The sequence below is a fragment of the Stigmatopora nigra genome, chromosome 12 (genome assembly GCF_051989575.1).
Source record: "Stigmatopora nigra isolate UIUO_SnigA chromosome 12, RoL_Snig_1.1, whole genome shotgun sequence".
NCBI classification, from domain to species: domain Eukaryota; kingdom Metazoa; phylum Chordata; class Actinopteri; order Syngnathiformes; family Syngnathidae; genus Stigmatopora; species Stigmatopora nigra.
In genome coordinates this window covers 8,091,109-8,106,751 of record NC_135519.1, presented here as the reverse complement: position 1 = coordinate 8,106,751, position 15,643 = coordinate 8,091,109, and the positions used below count along the sequence as shown (strand labels likewise).

The 15,643-nt window shown below is 38.1% G+C and overlaps 1 protein-coding gene across 1 annotated transcript; it reads right to left on the bottom strand.

Moving 5' to 3' along the window:
* Positions 1-1,463: 1,463 nt before the first annotated feature.
* On the bottom strand, positions 1,464-15,411 carry kndc1 (kinase non-catalytic C-lobe domain containing 1). Its single transcript, XM_077730099.1, has 27 exons — positions 15,120-15,411; positions 13,396-13,594; positions 12,774-12,832; positions 12,300-12,446; positions 12,092-12,209; positions 11,890-12,014; positions 10,675-11,310; positions 10,227-10,341; positions 9,725-9,796; positions 9,372-9,433; positions 9,142-9,300; positions 8,805-8,882; positions 8,615-8,723; positions 7,077-7,489; positions 6,007-6,100; positions 5,812-5,909; positions 5,564-5,733; positions 5,291-5,401; positions 5,052-5,199; positions 4,673-4,810; positions 4,280-4,474; positions 4,074-4,156; positions 3,657-3,816; positions 3,393-3,515; positions 3,109-3,168; positions 2,776-2,933; positions 1,464-2,058 (listed from the first exon to the last, which is right to left on the bottom strand). Exons 1-27 carry the CDS (start codon positions 15,183-15,185, stop codon positions 1,830-1,832), a joined length of 4,125 nt encoding a protein of 1,374 aa, XP_077586225.1. The 5' UTR covers positions 15,186-15,411; the 3' UTR covers positions 1,464-1,829.
* Between the last annotated feature and the right edge of the window lie 232 nt (positions 15,412-15,643).

Here is a 15,643-nt window from a genome sequence, read left to right as displayed (position 1 = left end):
TGAAGTCTTTACATATCCTGTGAGTGTGTGAAGACCTGGCGCCTTTGAGTCTGTTAAAAGGACCCCCCCAGCCCATCCCACCCCACCCGGATCATACATTTGTCTGAGACGGACTGAAACTGTGGGTTCCTGCAGGAAAAGTTGTCAGGATTTAATAATAAGTCCAAAATAGATTTTTTTACATCGTGTTTGAAAAAAAAACACGCTAACTCCACACAAGAATGCAACCTCGAAATGTGCTTCTGCTCAATTTACGCTCTCATTACAAGGTTTAACATTGTTCATCATGTTATCATGTTTAGACTTTGCCACAGACCAGTGGGACCTAATAGATAAAAAAAAACATATACTACAGGTCTAGCCAATGAGTTCTATTAAATATAGGCATCATAACAAAGCATGTTTGTTAGTAGTTAGGTGAGTAATGATGCATTTTCTAAATATCTGCTCCAACCGGTTCATTGCATCAGCTTCATCCATGCACGTTTAGCAGCACATTGGCCGTTTTGCATGGCGTTCCTGTATTGACATGTCTCCGATACCCTGTTGCGCATCGGCGCCAGCGATCCAACAGCCCACTTTCGGCCGAGTCTATTCAAATGTCGTGCATCAAAGGAATTACAGTAGCAACACAATTACTCTTCAATGTCGAGCCATTCAAATGGAAATATAGCGAAACGAGACGAGGGGCAAGAAAGCCCGGATTGGACGCAATAACCAGAATGATCGCATTACATCAATTGAATATCAATGTTTTTCATAGATCCCGAATAATTAGTCTGATGGATTACTCCTAACAATATAGGACTGGTTTTGAGATCGTGCATGAGAATGAGAGGTCGTTTCTTGTTCCAGTCCAAGAACAATGCCACGACTTTAAGTGACCGTTATTTTTATGACAATGCAGATAAGAAAGAAGCCGACTCTGGTCTCGTTCCTTATCAATCCAGTGTCTCCGAGGAGCCAGAGTCCCCTCGAGCAATTTGAGGCTATTTATCTGGAAAGCTTTGAAGATGCTCCTTGATTTTGTTAGATAGGAAAATAAAGAGCGCCCGTGATGTCGCCTTCACGCTGTGCCTATTTCCTAAAAGCTGACTGACAGACAGGCTCCCACCTCTGTCTGCTTGTCTGATAACCCACCGAGAACGTTACCCCTTTGTATTTTAATGTACCCCATCTATTGCATGCAATATTGGCTCCATTACAATGTAAAAGTTGCCTTTGTCACCATTAACAAATTGCTGTAACATATTAAATGTAATTTCATTTATTTTATGTGCATGGTGTTATGCTGTTTTAATGTCCATTTGTATTTGGAATTAATTCTTTTTTTCTGCAGTTTGCAGCCACACCAACATTGAACGTTGATTTACCTGGATAAATGAATGAATGCATAACTACATTTGAATCCATGGACATAAGCCACTTTCCACCATCTCCTCAAACAGGGCACTCCCCTCCCATTTTAAAAATATCACATTAGATTTTATTAATTGGGCAACACACAAAAAACAAGTCACCTTGCTACAATGCACCACCCGTTCTTCAACCTTTAATCTCACAACTGTCAAGCAATGTTCTGACCAGTCATGCACTAGGGCCACCTACTTTTTAAATATGCATGATGCTATCTTTAAACATCTTGAAAACAAAAACGTTTACATTTCAAAAGTAGAACAAATTGTGACTGTCCACACAATGAAATGTTTTTATTCTGCATCTAAAGAGAATGTGGCTGAAACTGTTTGTTGCCATGGTAAGAAGCAACAAATGTCGTGGTTCAGTTATGGGTCGCTGAATGACGCCTTGAGGCGGGAACAGGTTAGGACTCACTGGAAGGAGGCTTTAACCTTTTTCAGGGTGTCCTGAACCCTTCTTGTTTCACGCTCCATTGACTGCTGAGATTCCGCATCAATGGCAGCATCATGAAAGTGAATGTCAGAATTGCCGAGCTGGCTGATGCGATGGCGAAGGTAGACCTGCAATTTCCAGTCTGGGATGTAGTTGAAAATGACCTCCTGCAAGGCGTGGACTTGACTCACCACTTTAGCTATGCTCCTTTTATACCCCATGTAACAATGAGAAATGGGATGGGAAAATAAAAAAGGAAAATATGTAAAACATTAATAGTACTTTATGAGATTTTCTAAAACTAGCACTATTTCTTCTGTGACCTAATTTGAAGACAACATGGAGGAGGCTGGTTTCAGTCCAACCAGCTGTAGCGCTGCTTGTCTCTGCTAGCCCTTTTGCCCTGAGCATCTGTGTATAGCCATCGGCTGTGAAGCATCTGGACCGCAACCTCTTTTCCAATCAAACCCTCCTCTCGCGGGTGCCATCTGCTACAGCAGTGGCCACCTCTTAATTCAACAGCTGCCTCATTCCTATCCAACTGCCCCTCGCTGTGACTCAGCATCTGGCCAGTTCGGCTGGCGAGAAGGAAAGGGAAAAAAAAAAAAACAAGTGGGCCAACTCAGCCATCGATGCATAGACGAATTGGGGATGGATATTTTGTATATATTGCTCAAGAAGAATGTGTACTACCTGTGGTACTACTTTAACCTTTGTGGAAATAGGATATGATTATACAAAAATGGATTTTTATAACAAATTGACCCCATGTGACGACCCTGTGCCTCTGTCAAACGTCCATCCATTCAACATTGACACTTGCTATAGTCTTCTGATATATAACCTAGAGAGCTAAGGGTCAAATGAAAACTAACTACACCTGAAACTGATGGTTGCTCAACCATGCATGAAATGTCATCATACCTAAGTTTGGTCCACTTGACAGCTCCGCTCGTGATGGTGAAGGCTCCAATTTCCCGCTGTTGCACATGCATGGCTAGGATTTGTGCTGAAGGCAGGGTGGGCTTTCTCCTCTTGTGTTCTTCCGTGATAAGACAACAGTCATCACTTTTCAGGAACACCTGAGGAAAGAAGTTAATCCCAAACATAGTATGTGTTTGGCCCTGAAATGAAGTGGGAACCTTTCCAGCAAAATAGCGAGGGACAGAACCAGATAATACAATTGAGACACATTTCCCAGTTTGACAAAACGTGGCCAGAAAAGCCGTCAGCACAATGGAGTGTAAAGGCAGTCACCTGCACAGCTCGTAGTTCCTGCAGTGCTTCAAGCATCTTACAAGGCAGATGTTTCCATGCCTGTAGTAGGCAAAAATAAATACATTTTTGGTGTTCATTTTCATTTAAATATCATGTTTTGACTCATACACAATTAGTGCATTTACAATTGCAATTAATTAAAATATATGTTAATATTGTGGACTTAAGAGTTTAAGACATTTAAAGGTTATGTTCCTATTTTGTTAATTACCATAATTAAATATAAAAAACATGTAGTATAATTTATAGCAAGGCGCCCTTACTGGTAATTTCCTGACGATTATATTCTCTAGTCCTCCTAAAACATGCATGGCTGTAGCAAAATCTCTGGATTCATAGCAATGCTTCCCAATGCATATAAATTTGATCAACAGGGAAACTTGGTCCTGAATGAAAGGTAATGGGAAGAAACAGATTGCTCAGGTCACAGTCTTTGTCACATAGACAAAAGCACTTCAGTGCACACACACTATTTCAGCCTAAAGGCAAAGTGTCTATAGGATGACCAAGTGTAGACTGCAACTCACCTTGACTGATTCACAAACCAATATTTCACTAGAGATCCATTTTATAACGCTGTCAGAGTAACCAATTAGCTGCTGCAGGTATGACCGTGATGGTGTCCCATCATGTGGCAGACTGATGCTCTCTCCTGATTGAATTTGCTGAGACCCAGTGCTTGAACTGCTGTTGGACAGAGAAATATAGGGGAAATAATTACTCCAAACCTGAATTTTAATGGATTTAAGGTTAAAAACTAAACAAAAGAAACCACACCTATGAAAATAATCTAGATTTTCAATTCATGGACAGCAATAAAATTGAAATGAATGTTTTCATTTTTATTATAGAAGTATAAGGAGATTTAAATAAAACATAATTATAATAATAAAAAAAAATATTTATATAGAAATATAATATTGTACCGAAGCATGAAGGCTTACTTGTTTTTCCTTGAGGGCTTGTCTGTGATGCCTTGAATTCTGGAATTGAGGAAATGGACCGGATGGCATCGGTGGAAAATATCCTGCATTTTAACATTGACATTAATGATACAATCACGGTGAAGCGTTTCCCCCTAGTGCTCAAGTAGAACAACTGCGCCGCCCAAAAGAAACATTAAAAAAACACATACAAAAAAGTTTTGCACCTGTTGTAGAAGTGTAAGTTGCTGGGCTACATTCAGAGCACTGCAATTTTTCTGGCTGAAGGACTTGTGAACATCGCAGTTGTAAGGATCGGCTCCTGCGGAGACGTAGCAAGGCAGGGGCAGAGCTGCAAAGATGGAGAAATTCTTCTCTTTTGGCGGAGATGCTGAAGGCTGTACGCCTGTTGACATTTTCCACTAAGAAGACAGTTAGAGAAAAATGGACGTTCTTAACAACTTTGAAATGACAAAAATTTGTCGGTTAATGCGGTCAGAACAAAAAAAAAAAAGAATCATTGTTCCGGACTGCCAGCGTGATAAAACTAAATTTTCTCTTAAAAAATAAATGGATTTGGGGATAGGGATGAAAAGAGGACATTGATTCTAATGAGTCACCTTCCTCATGTGATCCACAGTTCCAGGGTATTCTACTTCACATTGGATTTGATTCCCATTTCTTAAGCTAAAAATTGGACTTGGTGGACTTAAAAGAGCAGTGAGAAGGACTTGCCCTCGACTGTCCACAGGAATGACCTGGGAGGAGAAAAATGAAAGAAAAAAAACTGGTAAAATGTATTATTTAGCACTATTTCAAAACACATTTTATGTCCGTTGGATTGATTTCCAGGCAAATTAGAATGTATTGTGTATGCAAAAAATATTTTCAATGCCTTAAATTAGAGTGGATATAAAAACATGGACACTGGAAGATAGAAAATGACATTTTGTCAAAATATTGTAGTTTGCTATGAATGTATGTTTGATGTGCACTTACATCATTACGAAGGAAGTTCTCTAAAACATCTGCAACATTCGACTTTGGCGTGAAATCAACAATTTTACAATCCATAATCCACATGTACAGCAAGTCCAAACTGCGATGAAAGATGTTAGCACTATTTTCAGATTTATCTGGACCCTCTCTGTAATAAAATAAGAAAAATATATATACGTATAAATGATTATCATATGTCATTGAAGCTCAATCATCTTGATTGGGAATTCTTATTATACCTCACGGCCCTGGAGAATGTCTCCATAATAAACTGCAATAACTGCTCAGGAGTGCAGAAAAAGCGATACGTATACAGGAACTGCTGAATGTACCCCTCTGATGCAGCATTTCTGTGTAAATAGAAAATGTTGCATGACCCAAAGACTAACAAAAGTTATTGTTTCCTTATTTCTTAACTTAGTAATTACTGCACTACGTATTTAGTTATTTGGTCAAATGGGTGAGAAAATGCAAGCACAGTGAAAAGTATGTATATATATATAGAAAATTACTTTGCATAAAGGTAAGCCAGAAGACCTAGAGGAGTGCCAGCATGCAGATTTTCTTTTCCTTTGTGAGTTGTAAAGCTTAAGATGCACATTTCTTCAGAGCTTTGGACAAAAGGACACAAAGAGCCAGGCAGTATTGATGTGTCCAAGCCCCACTGATCCACGCTTTGTGTCTGTAGCAAAACATAAAATCATTTGTATGGACACAATAAATTAAAGTTGCAGTACGGCGTACTACTAATGTACTTCACCTCAAGGTACTTCTTAACATGACTCAAAAACATTACTTTGGATCTCAGTTCTTCAAGTTCAGCCCTGAGTTTGGATAGCATTCCTTTGTTGTCAAAATCTTTAGAAAAAAAACATTTTGTATTCATTTAAATATTGTTATTGAAAATGTGTTTAATCATAATTTTAGCATTACAGTGTATATAATAAAAACAAACCTTGATTCTTTCTCTCTTGCTGAATTAGTTTCTGGTGGAAATTTCTCATTTTCTTAAGATTCCTTGTTTCAATGATCAGCTGCTGCTGTAATTCCTGTTCAAAAGAAACTACACTCAGTGAATCTTTGATTCATTTTTAATTTATGAAGAAACCTTTGGCCTCTTTTTTCCCCCCACAGCCATTTAATTCTATCTTTTTTTACAGCAAGCAACAAATTTCAACAGATCCTTTGAAGTCAACAGTGAAAAGAATGCTACTGACTGACTTAAGATGGGTTATTGGTGTCTATTCTAAGCTTTCATAAGTGGGTCACCAGTGTTTGCAAATAAAAAGACAATTTGTCCATTTTCATGTGCAAATGATAATCAAAACTTTTGCCAAAGGTCAAATTCAACTATTAAATGTTCCAATCCAGGTTCCAGATTATTTTACAAGTCCCCAATAAGATCTCTCCCTATTTACCCCAAAGCCTGACAGTGTGTGATTGGATTCAGTTTGAGGTTTAACACGTTCATCATGCACAAATGATTACTTTTATTCTTCAGCCCACCCCCAAAAAGGCACTCTTTTAATCAACATTCAATCGGCCCTCCCTGTAAAAATGGATTAGACATAAGCACTGTCAATGGCACTGAAAGTTGACCATTTAAAATCAATCCTCCTAGTATAAATGAACTGAGTGTCTTCACTATCAATAGCATGTAATGTGTGAAATACTATGAAAAACAAATTTGCTTCAGGCCGTTACCAATGTTTTTTTCCATAAATTTAGTTTTACATGTCATTATATTAATCTAAACATTGATTTATAAATTTATAAAAATACATAAATATATAATAAAGATGAATAAATACAATAATAACTGCTAATGATATTTTAATATTTTTCTTGATCATAAATTGTTCATTGTCCTATGAAGGGAAAAAGGTCCTATAAGTCCAAAAACAGTCTTTTTTTAATTAACCAAAAATAGCTACTTTCCAAGTTCAACTTTGAAATAGCTGTCCATTATAGTGACCACTGTCCCTGAAAGGATTAAAGTCAAATCGGACTGCTATCTTCACTCACCTGTATTTTAACATCCAAGCATGGCAATCCTGAATACTGGCCAAGACTCAAGGCATACTGGAAGACCTCTGGGCTAAAAGAATCCTCTCCAAAAAAAGCCAAGTCCCAGGTGGGCCTGAAGTACAAGTCTGGTCCATCGGCTGTAGATCCCGATGAGATAATTTGCTCCGAAACTAGAGAATCTCGCTCCTCCATAACTTCTAGGCAGTCAGGACTCATCTGTTCAAAACAAATATCAGGCAATTGTTCCTTTGCTTTTGAATGGCATTCCGCTTTAGGGTGGCTTTCATCGTTGGCCCTAGCTAAGTGGTCTCCTTCCTGAGTGAGCCTTGCATCTGAAGCATCCATGTCTATGTCATCCCAGAGAAGGAGTGTGCCAAGATCGGCAAGAGAGGAGAAACAAAGACAGCTGACTGAATCACATGGGCAGTGAAAAAAATGGGTTATAGAAAAGCAAAACAGTCTACTTTGTACTGGAGTGGGGTCATTAGTATTTGTACTGCACAATAAATGTAGTGTGAAACTCATGCCCCTAAAGATAATTGTGCTGAATTCACCATACATTTTTCTCCTTTTAAAGTCTGTTATTAACCAATACTATTGACCCACTTATTTTAGAAATGAGTGCCACAGATTGAAATGTCAGTTTGGAAGCATCCTTAACAATTGAATTTTTGTTTTTTTCCAAGCATGTCTAAACGTAAAAGTCCTGAATTTCCAGAAAATCCATCCAGAACACAGCCTCAATTCATGTGACTTTCGTCAGCAACAGAAGTGTAAACCGCAAGGACCACAGGGAGCTTTGGAGCCAATATCTTTCTTTCATGAATTGTGAATAGAAAAAAAATGAAGGTAATATTCTTGAAGTCTTACATTTTTTAAGGGGATTCCTGATGCAATCAATACAGCTACGGCACGTAAAAAAAACTGAATTTCCGGCTACGTTGACCCACCTGGCCTCCGTCTTTCTACCCTCCCTTAATAAATATTGACTTCATATGAAAGTAGGAAAATAAATGAAAATCTTCTGCATGAACAGACTTCATTTTCAGAGCATCTCTTTTGATCCAAATGCATATATATATTTATATAAATGCAAAAAGACATGAAATTAATTATTCTCTTTCATTCACGTTTCCTTTCAGCCACCCAAGTCCTTCCCGCTGAAAGGATTTGCACATCATTAACAGTGGAGAGTAGGTTCAACATATCTTCTCAATGTGTTTAGACACTGCTAAGCATTCAGTGAAACAAAACACGTTACCATGGGTAACGCTATTCATGAATAGTGCTTCCATTATGCACCCTTCACAATCATTTAAATGACATATATGCAAAATAATATGTGTATACACTTAAAGAGGGTTATTTCAATTAAGACAGCGCATTAATGCAACTGCCCAATATGCTCAAAATTTCACTCTATTGTAGGTAATCCAATCATTCTTTTATTTTATGAACCTCTTATCCTTGCAAGGGTCATGGGGGGTGCTGGAGCCTATCCCAGTTGATATCGGGCCGGCGGCGACATACCTTTTAAAAATTCAGCTCACTCGTTAATGGCATTTTCATTCCATTATCTCTTTTCACTTTCGGTTTGTCTGTGTCATGTGGACTCAAATCTTTAACCATGGATCTTGATACTGGCTGGAAAACAGTAGAATTGGTTAAAAACATATTATCATCACAGATAAAATGTGGCTAACAAACTTAACAAACTGAATTTACCGCATTAACTCTGCTGATTAGTTGGTTCCATACATTTGTAGCATTGGTCCCTTGACGTGTCAAGTAATCACAACAACTCTGAAATGTATGCATAACACTAATGTAGTTATTGAGACCTCCAGGAAAGGGAAAAAATTCTAGGAATTATTGCATGGCACAGAACAAATGAAGCAATCTATTTCTTTATAGATAGTTAACAATATGTCGTGGTAATGGCAAAATTGTTTGAATCCAGTTATTGTCCAAACGTTAAGTTCTTAGTGCAGTGATGTTAATTTACAAGGGATGATGAATCTTACTGATTTAGAAATGTTTTAAAAATGTTGCTTGTTTCAACCTGTTTAGCCATGGCAATGGAAGGTCTTTCCATGGGTGCGTACTTTGCCATCTCAAGCAGAAGTTGTTTCAGTTTATGAGGCATTACCAGCTTCTGATTGGGCAACAAAGGGAATTTAGCGGTTGTCCACAGGATAGCAGCCACCCCATAAACACAGGCCTAGACAGTCACAGACCAATGTAATCAGAAAAAAAACACTGGGCATTGAAGGGCATTTTTTTTAACCATACCTTCTCAGTTACAATTCCATGCTCTTGATATTCAGGAGAAAGATAAAATATATCTTGAGATTCTGCATGGAACACATTTATACAATGCTTAAAAACAACAAAAACAAAATATTATGCAAAGATATACAAAACAATGACAAAACAGTGCACCAGTGTTATTTTTGAAGCTCTTTTGTGCACTTTAAAGTCCTACTTAAAGCAAGAGGCATGGGGTAACTGCCAGAGGACTCACAGTGCATCAAAGATGAATAGTGAAGTCACCCTAGGTGGGACGCTGCCAACTGTCTTTCTTTTTCGATTTCTTTTTTTTTTCTTTCTACTTTAGCAGTGAGAAAAATAAAAAGTGATCTTACCAATGTTTTTAGGAGTCAAGAAAAGCATTTCACCTTGACAGCCAATGTATACAGTGTCCAGGGATAAGCATGCTATTGAAAATAAGATACAACAATGATAAGTTACTTCAAAATCAGTGTAAATGAAAATAAGCAGAACACATTTGCATTCTCCTTTTAAGAAAAATTAAACAAAAAATGGTCTTCAATCAGAAATTAACCTTTTGTAGGATAGTGGTGACTATATGTAGATGTATTCTCATCTCATGAGTGTCCAATCAGCCTAACAATGCATGTTTTTGGAATGTGGGAGAAAACTGGAGTACCCGGAGGAAACCCACACATGCCCGGGGAGGGGAGAACATGCAATCTTCTCACCAGTGGACGTGACCTGGATTTGAACCCAAGACCCCAGAGCTGTGAGGCTGACACGCTAACCACTCACTCCACCGGGCACCCACATATGTGAGAAGAAGAAATAAAAGCAACCACAATTTGTCAATGAAAGGATGAAGAAGTGTACCTGGAAAGTCAATATAAGTCTGTAAGGATGCCAGGCAGGTATAACAGAGAGCCCATAGCTCATTCACTGTCAGTCCTAGTTCACAATGCGCAAGTAATTCCCTTAGTGGGATCCACTGAAGGAAAGAGAAAGGGGGAACAAAAAGAATTGCTGACTTCATTATGTATATCCTTTTGATAACATACTGGAATTTCCTTATGCTACTCAATGTGAAATTGCATTATCCTCTGTAAACTCAATGGAAATATAACAAGTATATAGACAGTATCAGTACTACTCTGCACTGCAGACAAATTGTGATGTCATCTTAAAGATCCATTATCAAAATCTGTCAGATGTTGTGTAGTATACCAATAGAATTAAATGGCAAAAGGAAAGTCCAATGTAAGTATCCTCTAACATAAACATTTTATATAGAAAGCCAGGGAGAAATCAGAGTTCAACTAACCTCATGCTGAGATTCTTCATTGAGGAAAAGCATGCTTTTGGTCATGAAGTTCTTTGGCATGTAGAGTTTGTGGTCCTTTGATTTTTGTGCCCCGAGGGTGTCGTATTCCACATCCAAGTAGTTGTGGGAAGCAAATTTGCAGCATGAGGCTACATTCTGAGTCGTTTCCTTTAATGTATGTTCAAGATGTTCTTGGAAATGGCTTCTTTCATGCCATGATGGCTTGCTGGCCTCTTCATTTATTCTTCTTGATATTGAATAGTCAGAAACGGACAACACGTAATCATCTTCACTATGACATGGATAGGACTCACAGGACCCTCCTCGGTTGATTCTTTTGTATCGGCTGCACTGGACGGAATCGGAACACAAATGCTGATCTGCTTCAATCTCAGTAAGATCTGATATAGGTATACTCATATTTTCATGAAGCGGGGTGGGACAAGGTGGATTATTGGAGTTGGGGACGGAGCAGGAGCGGTTGAGTGCCCACTTTGCCGTGTTGAGTTTTTGCTGAGCTCTCATTCTTAGTGGAGACTTGTTGTAAGAACAGCAGTCCAGCTCGTGTGCTAAATCTGGGCGGCATCTGTCGGAAATTTCCTCATTCCAGAGCGAGGAATCCCAGCCAACGCACACCTGTAATATTCCAGATGCTATGATACGTTCAACAGAAAATTTCTAGAAGGCATTTTTTACAATGGTAAACTTTGACAACAATTAATCACTCAAAACCAAGATACAGTGACTTAAATGCTGTATATAGCCTTGGATTGTTAATTATTGTCAATGAAAATAGTGGCATATGATACTTAAATGGCTTGATCGGTAGCGGGAAGTACCAAGAAATCACTTGCTGCTGCAGAATATGCACTTTACAGATCTAGTTTTAAACTGCTGAGTAACCAACCTAAGATGGTCACCAGCTATGGACACTGCCTTAAACAACAGCAGGCTTCTCACTGTTCCCAACGTGATGACAAACGTGTTACGTCCTCCTACCGCTGTAAATTTTAATGAGTTTATCATCAGTAGACGACCAAACCATTGGAGGTGGGACCAAGCCATGTTAGCCATTCCTTTACATTTGGGTGAGCATGCATTTATCATTAAAAGATAATTATTAGAAAAAAACAACAATGGTATCGGTACACAGCTAGGTTTCGGAATAATTATCCAGAGATGAATTTTTTTTTGGTACAACACAAAATGGCCAACCTGCTGCCTGCGTACACCGTTGTCCTTCATAGAGGTTTTTGCGGATTGGTCTTTGTTAATATCATATGAAATCTGTCTTTTGGATTTAGGATGTTGCCACATTTCCTCACAGCTTTCTTGCTTATCTGGGAAGGAATGGGTCAAGTATGAAATCACAACAGAGATCAAATATTGACATAGCGAGGAGATTTGATGGAATGACCTTGGAAATTTGATATCGATTCAATGGAGAGCACACGCCGTCCAACAGAGGATAATTTACGGCACACAGCTGCGGATGAGGTGTGCTTCAGACGTGCTTGAGCCTGATATAGGATGTCCTAAAAGATGTAATGTTGAAAAACATGTAGTCTTATAAACTTGCAATTGTTTATGGTATACTATGAGAATGGAAATTTGTTACTTATTACCTTTATAAGTGGTCTATCCTCTGGTTTCTTTTCCTGCATTTTTTCTAATAGCGTGTAAATGACCTCTCCTAGCTCAACCTGTAATTCTGGTTCGATGACAAAATTCAGTGCCGCAGACAGAGTTGAACCCAGAGAGAAAACATGACCCTGGATTCCAACAAAAAGAAGGACTTACATGTATTATGGGTGTCATTTTCTTTAATAAATGCGATTTTCTGTACTGCACAACCTGTTTGCTAATATATTTTTTAATAAAATGGTTCATAGTACATGATATAAATGCATTTGTATTCTTATGATGAAACCCAAATTAAGTGTAAACAATGTCAACACGATCAATAATTAGTTGGCAAGGCCATTGAGGCACCCATTGTAAGTGTCATGTTAAAGGTTGTGAGTCCATAAAACGTGATTCCGATATTAAATGGGAATTTAACTGTCTCTGAGTCTGCTATGAAAACAATAATTCCATACCTCAAATGTACTGCCTGTGCTGTCAAACTCAGGAGGCACAAATAATCCTTCAGGATCATCTGAAAGCCAGAAACAGATACTATACTTAGCAATTGCTATAAGATCATTTGTAAAGACTGATGGGGGGTTAATTTGAGGATCAACAGATATATTGAAAAATAAAAAAACAGTGCTCCAAACCATGGCAGATGTCAAACAAGTGAATGGAACTGCGAAATGCAATTATAGCTTTAGAGTGAGCGTGTTGTTGCAAATGACACAGTAGTTGCGATCAATACGATTTTGTATTGCTGACATTTGGTTTTACACGATCAATAAAAGCGTGGGATTAGTGTGAATGCACAAATCACTGAAGGGATGCGATTGGTAGCATACTGTGCAGAATGAAGATTAGGGAAATACGTTGCAATTAAAAGGCCCTCATGAAGAATCACAAAAGAATAGTAGAGCATCAAGGAGGGAATAAAAAACCTTTAGCTGTTAATATTTCAAAAAAGAAATCATGAAATGAATGTAATTATGTTTACAATCTTAAATAGTTTGATGATCTTAAACTCGAAAGTACAGGAGTATTTTTCCGAAACTTTTTCATAAAAATGGTGTTCCCTTGCTGTTAACTCACCGCTAATCTGCTCCATAAAGCAAACATTTCCATGAGCATTGAAGGCCAGCGTGTCCGGAGTGATGCACAAGGTGTGGAAGAGGTGGGAGGGTCGAATACTCTGCAGAGCTAGAACACACTCAGCACACACTGCCCACACATCTTCTTCAGACAGACACCTGTCTTGCAGAGTCAGGATGTCTGCCAGAGACACATTCTCCTAGAGACAAACGTTCACAGAGTTAAGTATGTCCCCATAAGGAAATATTACCCTTTAAAAAAAAAGAATAGTCCCATATTATGTTTACAATTGGTGATTTTAAATGACTTTTCTTCTGTATTTTAGTAGCAGTTCTTCGTAGATAGATGATTGTCACCACTGCTCAATCTGATGATTCTTGAATGCACAAGTATGAGTATTTCTGTCCTACAAAATGCATTAGTATATTAAATTGTACTCAATAGTAAGGCCATTTGGCACAATGTTCATGACATCCTCCACACGGACGCCACACCACAAAGTGAGTTCTACACACCCACACAGTAAAGTGAGTCATTAAGTGGAAATGGCCCCAGTTTCCAATGGTATTGCATCCAAGTCAGCATCACCCAGACTAATGTCCCCTTCTGTTCTGTTGTCCCAATATTATTAGATGCTCTTTTGTACTTATAAAAGGTTTGCGTGTGGTAAGGAGCAAGAAAAGATCATCACAATTATTACATCTTTCATGATCTCAATATTAGTGCAATTTAATCATTCTTTTTCCCCCCACCATAATGTTGTTGTATGCAAATAGAAATGCATATTTCAATGCATGTTCAGCCATCACCAAATGTGATTTCAAAGCAGAATTGTTTGTTATGATGTAAGAATACTGTATTCCTGTGAGTTCTTACAGGATGATAAATGCTACTGTCTTTAAACCAGCAGCTGCAACTCTATAAATAGTCATTTTCACTTGGGAGCAATGCTCAGAAAAGTAAAAAAAATCCTATAGCATAAAGAATGTCCTACATATAGTGAGCTTTGTGACTAGTGGAGATTTTTCTTGGAGTAGTCATGGGTTTGTGTATGCGGTGGGACCGAGATGAGCAGTGAAAAAGGCTGCAGAACTCACAGATGGTGTGCAATTTTGCTATGAGAATGTGTTGGTGGGAGCTTTTGTGGACTTGACATGTAGGAGCTATCTTTGGCAACTCAGTAAGAAAGCATCAATCCAATCCATGAATATTTAGCTGTAAATATTAAACCCAGATTCAGGTTTTTACTAGCAGTTCCATCAAATCACTGTAGAAATTATAGAGGCTTTAAATCAGCTAAGGCCAACTTTCTTCTCATTAGAGTACACATGAATATGATGTGAGACTTACCGTAGTATTTATTAGAAAATGCAGATTAACAACAAAAAACAAATACCCGGGTGATAATATTGTTATCCCTGCTGAGCAATACAGTATTTGCTAGTTTCAGTACTGGCAAGATAAAATAATAATTATAATATTAATTGAAAATAAATAAACTGGTTCTGTGAGATTTGGTACTTACCAGCTTGTGATTGTTTCTTGAACTTGTATAATGACAAAAAAAAGGAATTCAATTTAATCAAATATGCACTGACATTTTTTTTTATAGTGATTTGTTGGAAGTTAGGAACAACTGGTTTTAATCTAACATACATTTGATTCAGTATATGCAAATCTTAAACAACAAACGTCTTTTTCTGCAAGAAAAAGAAAAAAAATACCTCATCTTCTAGTAAAGTAGGTAGGTGGTCCATTTCATTGTATGCGTCTCTCCACCAAGTGTCCATTGCAGCAATTTAGTTCGGTTGAGTGTTTATGCCTTAGAAAAGAGCCGCAAACCTTCTCAGCTTGTGGCACCCTGTTCCGTTCGGCTTTGGTCCAGATGTTACTGCCAAAGACATCCGTTAAAACCTGTAAGAAAGCTGCATTAGGCATGTATTACTGCAGTAGAGCAAACTTGCACTTGGGAGATTTGTTGCCCACGAAACAGGCTGGTTTGTTGTGTTAAGTAAGAATGCTTGTTCCCTTTGCAAAAGAGCAAGCACATATACAGCAGAATCACTTTTTGCGCTTTTACCATTTTTAGCCACTAGAGGGCAAACGTGTATAAAGAAATTCCAACATTTGCCATTTCAAAAGGTTAGTGTGGAATTAGATCATTCACTATTTCTTCATTATAGACAAAAGTGAACAGTTTACTGACATATACTATGCACAAACGCACAAATGCTTAAATTTCATCACA

Coding starts and splice junctions, on each gene's coding strand:
- kndc1 (XM_077730099.1), bottom strand. CDS start 15,185: ATGGACACTTGGTGGAGAGACGCATACAATGAAATGGACCACCTACCT. Junction 12,447..12,773: donor GCACAGGCAGTACATTTGAG/GTATGGAATTAT, acceptor GTTGGAATCCAG/GGTCATGTTTTCTCTCTGGG. Junction 2,934..3,108: donor AGGAACTACGAGCTGTGCAG/GTGACTGCCTTT, acceptor TTCTTTCCTCAG/GTGTTCCTGAAAAGTGATGA.